We start from the raw sequence: 13,321 nt of genomic DNA on the forward strand, positions 1-13,321 counted from the left end.
TGCCAAGCTTGTAGCGTCATACTCTGTCACGTCCTGACCATAGTTCTTGTGTGTTTTGCTTGTTTAGTGTTGGTCAGGACGTGAGCTGGGTGGGCATTCTATGTTGTGTGTCTAGTTTGTCTGTTTCTGTGTTCAGCCTAATATGGTTCTCAATCAGAGGCAGCTGTCAATCGTTGTCCCTGATTGAGAATCATATATAGGTGGCTTGTTTTGTGTTGGGAGTTGTGGGTGGTTGTCTTCTGTCTTTGTGTTCTGCACCAGATAGGACTGTTTTCGGTTTTCACATTTCTTGTTTTGTTGTTTGTAGTGTTCTCATATATTCTTTATTAAATCATGTTGAACACTAGCCGCGCTGCATTTTGGTCCTCTCCTTCACCCCAGGAAGAAAGCCGTTACATACTCAAGATAACTCGAGTCTGTAATCGCTGCCAAAGGTGCTTCAACAAAGTACTGAGTAAAGGGTCTGAATACTTATTTCAATGTGATATTTTTTTTTTTTAAATTTGTAATAAATTAGCAAACATTTCTAAAAACCATTTTTTTGCTTTGTCATTATGGAGTATTGTGTGTAGATTGATGAGGAAAAATAATTTTTATTCAATTTTAGAATAAGGCTGTAACCTAACAAAATGTGGAAAAAGTCAAGGGGTCTGAATTCTTTCCGAAGGCACAGTATGTAGGGGTAAAGTGAATAGGCAACAGAATAGATAAAAGACTGAGCTGTAGCAGCAGCATATGTGGAGCAGTAACCGCAGTGTGTGTGTGTGTGTGTGTGTGTGTGTGTGTGTGTGGTGTTGTGTGTGTGTGTGTGTGTGTGTGTGTGTGTGTGTGTGTGTGTGTGTGTGTGTGTGTGTGTGTGTGTGTGTGTGTGTGTGTGTGTGTGTGTGTGTGTGTGTGTGTGTGTGTGAGTGTGTGGGTAGAGACTAGAGGTCGACCGATTATGATTTTTCAACACCGATACCGATAATTGGAGGACCTAAAGCCGATCCGATCGGCCAATTTTTTTATTTGTAATAATGACAATTACAACAATACTGAATGAACACTTATTTTAACTTAATACATAAATAAAAATCAATTTAGCCTCATAAATAATGAAACATGTTCAATTTGGTTTAAAATAATGCAAAAACACAGTGTTGGAGAAGAAAGTAAAAAAAATCAAGATCAAGCGAGCTTTTGCCCTTTTGCCATGTAAAAAAGCTCACTTTTAAAGTTCCTTGCTCAGAACATGAGAACATATGAAAGCTGGTGGTTCCTTTTAACACGAGTCTTCAATATTCCCAGTTAAGAAGTTTTAGGTTGTCATTATTATAGGAATTATGACACGTTGACTATTTCTCTCTATACCATTTGTATTTCATATACCTTTGACTATTGGATGTTCTTATAGGCACTTTAGTATTGCCAGCCTAATCATGGGAGTTGATAGGCTTGAATTCATAAACAGAGCTGTGGGTCAAGCATTGCTAAGAGCTCCTGGCAAACGCAGGAAAGTGCTGTTTGGATTAATGCTTACGAGCCTGCTGCTGCCTACCACCGCTCAGTCAGACTGCTCTATCAAATATCAAATCATAGATTTAATTATAATATAATAAACACACAGAAATACGAGTCTGTTAAGGCTGTGTAAGGGAGGCGAAGTCAGGTGCAGGAGAGCAGAGTAGAGTAAACAGGCACACTTTTATTCCGGTCAACAACAAAAAAAGCAGGTGTGTATGAAACAAGACAAAACAAATGGATATATGAGAAATGGAGCGGCGATGGCTAGAAAGCCGGTGACGTCGATCGCCGAACGCCGCCCGAACAAGGAGAGGAGCCGACTTCGGCGGAAGTCGTGACAGAGCCTTTGGCCATTAATATGGTCAAATCCTGAAACTATCATTTTGAAAACAAAATGTTTATTCTTAGGGTGAAATACAGAACCGTTCCGTATTTTCGAACGGGTGGCAACCCTAAGTGTAAATATTGCTGTTACATTGCACGACCTTCAATGTTATGTCATAAATATGTAAAATTCTGGCAAATTAATTACGGTCTTTGTTAGGAAGAAATGGTCTTCACACAGTTCGCAACGAGCCAGGCGGCCCAAACTGCTGCATATACCCTGACTCTGCTTGCACTGAACGCAAAAGAAGTGACAATTTCTCTAGTTAATATTTCCTGCTAACATGCATTTCTTTTAACTAAATATGCAGGTTTAAAAAATATATACTTTTGTGTATTGATTTTAAGAAAGGCATTGATGTTTATGATTAGGTACATTTATGCAACGATTGTGCTGTTTTCGCGAATGCGCTTTTGTTAAATCGTCACCCGTTTGGCCAAGTTGAAGTAAGCTGTGATTCGATGATAAATTAACAGACACCGCATTGTGATTATATGCAACGCAGGACAAGCTAGTTAACCTAGTAATATCATCAACCATGTKTAGTTAACTAGTGATTATGTTAAGATTGGTTGTTTTTTATAAGATAAGTTTAATGCTAGCTAGCAACTTACATTGGCTCCTTGCAGCCACAAGGCCCTTTTGATGCTGCACTCGCGTAACAGGTGGTCAGCCTGCCACGCAGTCTCCTCGTGGATTGCAATGTAATTGGCCATAATCGGCGTCCAAAAAGGCTGATTACGGATTGTTATGAAAACTTGAAATCGGCCCTAATTAATCGGCCAAGCTGATTAATCGGTCGACCTCTAAAAAGGATCAATTCAGGTAATCCGGATAGTCATTTAATTCGTTTAGGGCTGTTCCCAACTAAAAAAAAATCTTGGTCGACCAAGAGTCGTCTGTTCTTTCGACCAATCGATTAGTAGAAATGTCAAAACGTGTATTTTTCCATATATAGACAAATCAACTATATATACTGAGCTTGTCTGATGCTTGTTTGATTACATAATTAAGACACACAAATGACTAGAGAGAGTCCGACCAGTAATTGATTTGATTGGGCCGGACCTGGCTCAGACTTATTACGTGTTACAAAAAAAAGACATTGAGCGACTGTGTGACTAGCACCTGTTGTCTCTCTCTCCTCTCTGCTGCAGCGACCACCACAGAACATCAAAGTGTTTATCGCGCTGTCTCTGCTGCAGCGACCACCACAGAACATCAAAGTGTTTATCGCGCTNCCACAGAACATCAAAGTGTTTATCGCGCTGTCTCTGCTGCAGCGACCACCACAGAACATCAAAGTGTTTATCGCGCTGTCTCTGCTGCGGCGACCGCCACAGAACATCAAAGTGTTTATCGCGCTGTCTCTGCTGCGGCGACCGCCACAGAACATCAAAGTGTTTATCGCTCTGTCCGTGTTGCTTAAGCTGCAACATAATTACAGCCATTTCTGACTGAAAAGTCTTCTTACCGTAATCCCTCAGTTGTATAGGGAAAACGTTCCTTATTCCCTCAACCATTGCTCTCTTTACGTGACACATTAATGCATCACATGCACGTGACCAATAAGGCCTGACCTATAGCATATCGTAATCACATCAATAAATTGGTAATAACAAACTCCGAACACCATAAAATGGAGGCAGAGGACGTGACAAAAAAATCCGAAACGAGGGAATGATTACTGGTTTCTCAGGAGGTAAAGGGAAAGTCAGATGTGTGGAATGAATTTGACTAGTTGTAGAAAATACTGGAGATCTAGAAAAATAAGGTAAAGAGCAGGCAATGCGTGCAAATTATGTGTACCAAACAGGTGCTGTTAGATTACAATATAACTTTTCTGACCGTTTGGAACGACGTAAACGACACTAAATACATTATAAGCGTACCAGACAGTGGAGGCTCCTCAGAGGAGGAAAAGGAGGATCAAATATAAAAATAGTGAAAGATTTGAGATAAAACTATATTAAATATATTCACATCACCAAATAATTGATTAAAACACACTGTTTTGCAATGAGGGTAGCACCATGGTGTAGCTGGAGGACAGCTAGCTTCTGTCCTCCAACATTGACTTCAATACAAACCTAGGAAGCTCACTGTTCTCACCCCATCCATATACAGTGAGGGAAAAAAGTATTTGATCCCCTGCTGATTTTGTACGTTTGCCCACTGACAAAGAAATTATCAGTCTATAATTTTAATGGTAGGTTTATTTGAACAGTGAGAGACAGAATAACAACAAAAATATCCAGAAAAAYGCATGTCAAAAATGTTATAAATTGATTTGCATTTTAATGAGGGAAATAAGTATTTGACCCCCTCTCAATCAGAAAGATTTCTGGCTCCCAGGTGTCTTTCATACAGGTAACGAACTGAGATTAGGAGCACACTCTTAAAGGGAGTGCTCCTAATCTCAGTTTCTTACCTGTATAAAAGACACCTGTCCACAGAAGCAATCAATCAATCAGATTCCAAACTCTCCACCATGGCCAAGACCAAAGAGCTCTCCAAGGATGTCAGGGACACGATTGTAGACCTACACAAGGCTGGAATGGGCTACAAGACCATTGCCAAGCAGCTTGGTGAGAAGGTGACAACAGTTGGTGCGATTATTCGCAAATGGAAGAAACACAAAASAACTGTCAAACTCCCTTGGCCTAGGGCTCCATGTAAGATCTCACCTCGTGGATTTGCAATGATCATGAGAATGGTGAGGAATCAGCCCAGAACTACACAGGAGGATCTTGTCAATGATCTCAAGGCAGCTGGGACCATAGTCACCAAGAAAACAATTGGTAACACACTACGCCGTGAAGGACTGAAATCCTGCAGCGCCCGCAAGGTCCCCCTGCTCAAGAAAGCTCATATACATACCCGTCTGAAGTTTGCCAATGAACATCTGAATGATTCAGAGGACAACTGGGTGAACGTGTTGTGGTCAGACGAGACCAAAGTGGAGTTCTTTGGCATCAACYCAACTTGCCGTGTTTGGAGGAGGAGGAATGCTGCCTATGACCCCAAGAAACCATCCCCACCGTCAAACGTGGAGGTGGAAACATTATGCTTTGGGGGTGTTTTTCTGCTAAGGGGACAGGACAACTTCACCGCATCAAAGGGACGATGGACGGGGCCATGTACCGTCAAATCTTGGGTGAAAACCTCCTTCCCTCAGCCAGGGCATTGAAAATGGGTCGTGAATGGGTATTCTAGCATGACAATGACCCAAAACACACGGCCAAGGCAACAAAGGAGTGGCTCAAGAAAAAGCACATTAAGGTCCTGGAGTGGCCTAGCCAGTCTCCAGACCTTAATCCCATAGAAAATCTGTGGAGGGAGCTGAAGGTTCGAGTTGCCAAACGTCAGCCTCGAAATCTTAATGACTTGAAGAAGATCTGCAAAGAGGAGTGGGACAAAATCCCTCCTGAGATGTGTGCAAACCTGGTGGCCAACTACAAGAAACATCTGACCTCTGTGATTGCCAACAAGGGTTTTGCCACCAAGTACTAAGTCATGTTTTGCAGAGGGGTCAAATACTTATTTCCCTCATTAAAATGCAAATCAATTTATAACATTTTTGACATGCGTTTTTCTGGATTTTTTTGTTGATATTCTGTCTCTCACTGTTCAAATAAACATACCATTAAAATTACAGACTGATCATTTCATTGTCAGTGGGCAAACGAACAAAATCAGCAGGGGATCAAATACTTTTTTCCCTCACTGTACTTACACAGAAATTATAACAACTTCGGGAGGACGTCCTCCAACCTATCAGAGCTCTTGCAGCACGAACTGACATGTTTTCCACTCAATAAAAGGATCAGAGAATTAATCTAGTACTGAAAGCATAAGCTACAGCTAGCTAGACCTGAAGTACATAAAATGTGTTGAGTAGTTGACTCAGAGAGAAAGACAATAGTAAAACTTTTTTTTTTAACAAATACATTTCTTCAAAAATGAAGGAGAAGCAAGAGAGCTTTGTTTTGTAGTATTTTTTCCCCACTTTCACTTACTTAGCTAGCATCGAATGCAGCTAGTTAATTTAGCCTACTCAAACATCCGGCTCAAAAAGAGAGGGATGCTATGTTAGCTAGCTGGCTATGGCTATCCAGCACTGGAACTGTACACACTGTACTGCGCGATTGTAGCTGGTTTACTAATGCGTTAGTTGTAGTAGTTATGTTGACTCTGACATTAGATAATATGGTCACAACGATGTAGGCTGTGTGTAGTGGTTAGCGATCATCATATGAAGGTTTGGCTTGGACAGGTTTTTTTCTCCTGGTCACAGACAGCTGGTGAGTTGTGCACTGAAGTCCACAAGCGAAGGGAAAAGGTGAAATGAGAAGGTGTTTGTATGTGGCTGCTATGAAAGTTTGCGTTTAATCGGGGTTGTATTCATTGCGCCAATTCTGTTGAAAAATGTAATCAAACGGAAGCAAACAGAACGAGACAGGGATAAACATACCTGAATTTGTCCAATAGAAACGCTTGTTTGCAACTGTTGGACTAATGATTACACCCTAGATCAGGTAGATGCAGGCAAGAGTGTGCAAGGCGGTCTTGAATGTGTCAATGTCTGTCACCTTGATCACTCAAAATTATCTCGACCTGACCTACAATGTAAACTTTAATTTATAGGGTAGGTTGTAGCAACCTCATGATGGGTATAGGGAAAATTCTAGTATCATGTAGTTGCCTAAACCTATCAATGTTACATTGAACTGGTTGAATGGAATATGATTTACTGTCATCCAATATGGTGTAATAGAAATAAGGCCATGCTCATAAAATAAAGTTATCCTCCCCCATCTTAAATGGCACCTACCACCACTGGTACCAGAGAGTTTGTTGTAACGCTTTTTTGCTAAGCCTTTATTACAGCAAAGACTAAAACCAGTCACGTTCATTCGTGAATGCAATTTCCGAAATGGAACGGTTTATTTATTGTTTAAGCTAGTTATTCAAGGCTCGCTCTATTTCATTTTAAAACAAATGCTTGATTTGCATTTCAAATCATAAATGAGTTGTATGCTGTGTGATGATATGAACGAATGAATGATTGATCCCATATCCTATGGTATTAGTAAGTATTAAAATTTAGGCCTAAGTAAGTTAAGGTATTAAGACTAAACAGGAGGTGCTCTTAGGACTACAGCTCTATTGTGGTTATACAAAGCTGCTTTACTAAGCCTACTAACGATAATGACATTACTTATTATAATAATGATGATCCTAATAGTAATAATAACAATGAGAAGGATATCAAGAAAAAGGAGCGTTATTATTTTTCTGACAATTTGGAACAGTGTAAATAACATAATAATGATAAATAATACCAGAGGCTGTTCTAACTAAAAAAAAAAGTTTAAAGCCTTGATTACAGCAAAGCAAAGTTTAAAAACAGCCGAATCTGTGAAATTGTTTACTTGACAATGGAATTGGTGCTCATGGAATCAGTAGGCTATTAAACAAATGCTCAAACAGGCAACAGAAGCAGGATCTGTCTTATTTCTGTAGATATACACTACCGTTCAACAGTTTGGGGTCACTTAGAAATGTCCTTGTTTTCCATGAAAACATACATGAAATTAGTTGCAAAATGAATAGGAAATATAGTCAAGACGTTGACAAGGTTATAAATAATGATTTTTAATTGAAATAATAATTTTGTCCTTCAAACTTTGCTTTCGTCAAATAATCCTCCATTTGCAGCAATTACAGCCTTGCAGACCTTTGGCATTCTAGTTGTCAATTTGTTGAGGTAATCTGATGAGATTTCACCCCATGCTTCCTGAAGCACCTCCCACAAGTTGGATTGGCTTGATTGGCACTTATTTCGTACCATACGTTCCAGCTGCTCCCACAACAGCTCAATAGGGTTGAGATCCGGTGACTGTGCTGGCCATTCCATTATAGACAGAATACCAGCTGACTGCTTCTTCCCTAAATAGTTCTTGCATAGTTTGGAGTTGTGCTTTGGGTCATTGTCCTGTTGTAGGTACCACGTTTAAGGTAAGACCCAGGTGCAGACAGTGTCGAAATAACAAAAGTTTATTATTCGAACAGGGACAGGCAAAAGGACAGGTTAAGGGCAGGCAAAAGTCAGTAATCCAGATAGGTGGGGCAAAGGTACAGGACGACAGGCAGGCTCAGGGTCAGGGCAGGCAGGAATGGTCAAAACCAGGAAACAAGAAAACAGGAACTATAGCAAGGACAGGAGAAAGGGAAAAAACGCTGGTAGGCTTGACGAACAAAACGAACTGGCAACAGACAAACAGAGAACACAGGAATAAATACACAGGGGATAATGGGGAAGATGGGCAACACCTGGAGGGGGGTGGAGACAATCACAACGACAGGTGAAACAGATCAGGAGGAAATTGGCTCCAATTAAGCGCCGTCCACAGGGTATGGCATGGCGTTGCAAAATGGAGTGATAGCCTTCCTTCTTCAAGATTCCTTTTACCCTGTACAAATCTCCCACTTTACCACCACCAAAGCACCCCCAGACCATCACATTGCCTCCACCATGTTTGACAGATGGCGTCAAGCACTCCTTCAGCATCTTTTCATTTTTTCTGCGTCTCACGGTTGTTCTTCTTTGTGATCCGAACACCTCAAACTTAGATTTGTCTTCCCATAACACTTTTTTTCCAATCTTCCTCTGTCCAGTGTCTGTGTTCTTTTGCCCATCTTAATCTTTTCTTTTTATTGGCCAGTCTGAGATATGTCTTTTTCTTTGCAACTCTGCCTAGAAGGCTAGCATCCCAGAGTCGCTTCTTCACTGTTGACATTGAGACTGGTGTTGAGGACTTGTGAGGCGTCTGTTTCTCAAACTAGACACTCTAATGTACTTGTCCTCTTGCTCAGTTGTGCACCGGGGACTCCCACTCCTCTTTCTATTCTGGTTAGGGCCAGTTTGCGCTGTTTTGTGAAGGGAGTAGTGCACCGCGTTGTACGAGATCTTCAGTTTCTTGGCAATTTCTCGCATGGAATAGCCTTCATTTTTCAGAACAAGAATAGACTGACGAGTTTCAGAAGAAAGTACTTTGTTTCTGGCCATTTTGAGCCTCTAATCGAACCCACAAATGCTGATGCTCCAGATACTCAACTAGTCTAAAGAAGGCCAGTTTTACTGCTTCTTTAATCAGAACAACAGTTTTCAGCTGTGCTAACATAATTGCAAAAGGGTTTTCTAATGATCAATTAGCCTTTTAAAATGATAAACTTGGATTAGTTAAACACAACATGCCATTGGAACACAGGAGTGATGGTTGCTGATAATGGGCCTCTGTACGCCTATGTAGATATTCCATAAAAAATCTGCCGTTTCCAGCTACAATAGTCATTTACAACATTAACAATGTCTACACTGTATTTCTGATCAATTTGATGTTATTTTAATGGACAAAAAAATGTGCTTTTCTTTTAAAAAACAAAGACATTTCTAAATGACCCCAAACATTTGAATGGTGGTATATATGGATGATTTATAAAGCCAGGCACATTTATCAGTTAGGCTGTTGATTATAGATTAAGTTGGGGTTTCCTCTCTACTCACTTTTCTTAGACAATAAGGCAAGGGTTGTTTTCTAGTCTCCTCATTCTGCTGCTGCCTCCGCCGCTTTGTTCTCAACACCAATATGCTGGTTAATTTTGCTATTATGCACACAGCAACATGGTCTAGGAAAAGGCGCCAATTCAAAAGCACACTGATGTGTTTCAGAACCTTGGACAGTGACCACTATCCAATGCGGGAGAAAGCGCATTTGTTATAAAATAATATTATTTTTATTAGTGTTGCAACAATGTTCTTATGTAATATAACCATATGCAATTTCAGTAGCACTGTGCCATCCCCATGGCCTCCACAATGGATTAGTCCACTCAGACAGGTGTGAATCAGACAGGTGTCTTGTACACCATGATATATACAGTACCAGTTGAAAGTTTGGACACACCTACTCATTCAAGGGTTTTTCTTTATTTTGACTATTTTCTACATTGTAGAATAATAGTGAAGACATCAAAACTATGAAATAACACATATGGAATCATGCAGTAACCAAAAAGGTGTTAAACAAATCAAAATATATTTTACATTTTAGATTATTCAAAGTTGCCACCCTTTGCCTTGATGGCAGCTTTGCACACTCTTGGCATTCTCTCAACTAGCTTCATGAGGAATGCTTTTCCGACAGTGTTGAAGGAGTTCCCACATATGCTTCACTCTGCGGTCCAACTCATCCCAAACCATCTCAATTGGGTTGAGGTTGGGTGATTGTGGTCATCTGATATAACACTCCATCACTCTCCAAATAGTCAAATAGTCCTTCCACAGCCTGGAGGTGTTGAAGTCATGCTACTTCTTCCTATTGTCTGTATTTAGTTTCGCTTAATCATATATACATAATATGAGTCATCATCAGCTTTGCTGTGATTGTTTAATTATTGAAGTGAGCTTCATTCTTTTGTTTTCTTAGGGTGTAGGCTAATAAGAGGTGATGGAAAGCTTTTGCAGACATAGCCTACTGGCTTAGAGTGAAGCACTCTGGAGTAGGGAGTCAGACAAAACGAATAGGCCACTTTTGTTTGAGTACGAGGGAAGTAAGGAGTGGATTTTCTTGTTATCCTGGGGCTGATTTATTTCTAAGGCAGTGAGTGCAGCTCTAGAAGACTACTGTACCTTGAACCTATAGTAGCATTAGTGGATGGATCCCAAATGACACCCTTTTCCCTCACATAGTGCACTTATTTTGACCATTCCACAGATCTTTGGTCCATAGACCCCCAGTCCTTAACTATTACAAGCCTACCCATAACATGATGCAGCCACCACTGTACTTGAAGATATGGAGAGTTGTACTCAGTAATGTGTTGTATTGGACCAAAAATGTTTTGCTGTACCACATTTGTTACAGTATTACTTTAGTGCCTTGTATGTTTTGGAATATTTGTATTCTGTACAGGCAAGTGTTTCACGATATACCGGTACCACGGTAATATCAAGGGACCAAAACATCATAATACTTATGATAACATTTAGAATACCGTTGTACAGTTTCAGATGACACTACCAAATGTTTCGGCCCTACCGATCTACCCTCTGGCGCCTGCTCCCCTATACCTCCATCAGTTTTTAAAATAGAATTTAGCCGTGATAGCGAGCGGGGATGCAGACCCTGTTATTACCTTTGTACATTGGAGCAGCACACAGAGCGAGCAAAGTTGGTACATTGACCTGATATAACCAAGAGCACAGGCCAGTCTGAGTAGGCTTTGCAAGTTCGCTGTCACGCTGCAGTGCCAGGGAGGAAAAACGGCTTCGCGACAGGCATGCGTGCTTTACAGCGCAGAAAACGTCTCGTCTCTAGCTCAAATGGTTAAGAAAATATGACCCATACAACCGGAGCTACCGTATTAACACCGGGCCGCTAATTAATAACAAACAACGCCGTTCAGTCATGTTATCTAGCTAGCTAGCAACCTGGTAACTTGGCATTAGATCGAGGCAAAGTTGATTGGCACTGGAAGAAAGGAAAAGGGCCTGCTACCACGCGCATGTTGATTCAGGCTTCTTCTTCTTCTTTGGACTTTATATGGCGGTTGGCAACCAACTTTAAGGTGCATTACCACTACCCACTTGACTGCAGTGTGGGCCTCAGTTAATCTTTCAATCACCTACGTGGGTATATGCTCCTAAAAACCAATGAGGAGATGGCACGTGGGTATATGCTCCTAAAAACCAATGAGGAGATGGCACGTGGGTAAATGCCCTAAAAACCAATGAGGAGATGGCAGTGGGTATATGCTCCTAAAAACCAATGGGAGATGGCACGTGGGTATATGCTCCTAAAAACCAATGAGGAGATGGGCCCGTGGGTATATGCTCCTAAAAACCAATGAGGAGATGGCCCGTGGTATATGCTCTCTAAAAACCAATGAGGAGATGGCCCGTGGGTATATGCTCCTAAAAACCAATGAGGAGATGGCCCGTGGGTATATGCTCCTAAAAAACCAATGAGGAGATGGCACGTGGGTATATGCTCCTAAAAACCAATGAGGAGATGGCACGTGGGTATATGCTCCTAAAAACCAATGAGGAGATGGGAGAGGCAGGACTTGCAGCGTATTAAGCGTCACAAGTAGAACCAAGTTCTGTTTTAGCACCTTGTTGACGCGTGCGAGCGGTGTGGGTACAATGATTGAATAGCATGTATTTGTACATTTATTTTGCAAAGCACGCGACGTGAGCGGTGTGGTCAGCATGTAATGTAAGCCTAAACTATATAAAACAATCTATCTCTTTCTGGTGCTCCTTACATTCTGTTTGGTGCCTAACGTTTTTAAAGTTGGGAACAGTGTGTGTATGTGTTTGTGGGAGAGAGAATGGTATGTGTGTTTATGTGAGAGGGGGAGACAGAGAGTGTGTGTGAGGGAGGATGTGTGTGTTACAGCTGGAGAGTAAAGATGGTTTCATGCAGTGTTTTCCCCATACTGCCACAATGACATGCAAATCATTATGCATGTACACTGAGTGTACAAAACATTAGGAACACCTGCTTTCATTTAGCAAAATACCACACATTTGGCCTGTAGTTTGTGTATGAATTATTTAACAACATGGTATAATGTAATGTGTGTCCCCATTCATTTTTATTGTGGAGCTATAATAAGCTCTGTGTTATTTATTTTTCAGGTGACATTAGAGAAGGTGCTGGGGATCACAGCATTTGGGAACCGTGCTTTGGCCTGCGACCCTCGCTCCGGACTAGTGGCCTACCCAGCTGGGTGAGTGACCGTGGTGAACTCCCGTTACACACCAAAACCACACCCAACAACTGCATTTGTGGAGAAATCCACAGAAATATGTGACAATGAATGTGTAGTAGTACAGTGAATAGGTTTACTGTGTATGCCTAGTCCTGCACCTTGTTTAAATTCCCACATCTTGTCCTTCTGCTACTTGTTTAGTCAACTTCAATGCAATGTTTGTTGTTCGTTTCTCTTTTGTCTTTCCATGTCATTTCAGCAAGCCATTACACCCACCATATCAGATTATTTAAAAATGGTTTCTGTAGTTAGCATTCCTAAACATTATTTTGTTAAAATAACATTTTGTCTCAGAGAAATTAAGCTAATATTAATTACTTTTATTGCATTTTAATGTATAGGATTCAGTAAATACAGTACCCAACATCTGATTTGGACCAAACCTCTTCCTACCAATGGGTAAGAAATGATGAATACCCAAATAAATTCTGAAGCCACCCCATGCAAATCCCACCCCAACAACCAATATAAGGTATCCGTTGTCTATGTTTGACAATTAGTATGAAGCTGCGGCTTGGAGAATTGCTTCTCCAACTATGTAATGTATTCCCTGTGAATCTGCTGATGTTTTTTTTTCCTGTTAAGAGAAAT

The 13,321-nt window shown here is 40.9% G+C and overlaps 1 protein-coding gene across 1 annotated transcript in view; it reads left to right on the top strand.

Moving 5' to 3' along the window:
• The window catches only part of LOC111968983 (mitogen-activated protein kinase-binding protein 1-like), an 89,334-nt gene that overhangs the window by 3,941 nt on the left and 72,072 nt on the right, over window positions 1-13,321 (top strand). Inside the window, exon 2 of the mRNA XM_070445118.1 lies at window positions 12,597-12,688. Within this exon, the coding sequence (XP_070301219.1) occupies window positions 12,597-12,688 (92 nt within the window). The remainder of the gene's footprint in view (window positions 1-12,596; window positions 12,689-13,321) is intronic.

Source organism: Salvelinus sp. IW2-2015, linkage group LG9 (genome assembly GCF_002910315.2).
Source record: "Salvelinus sp. IW2-2015 linkage group LG9, ASM291031v2, whole genome shotgun sequence".
In the NCBI taxonomy this organism is placed as follows: Eukaryota; Metazoa; Chordata; class Actinopteri; order Salmoniformes; family Salmonidae; genus Salvelinus; species Salvelinus sp. IW2-2015.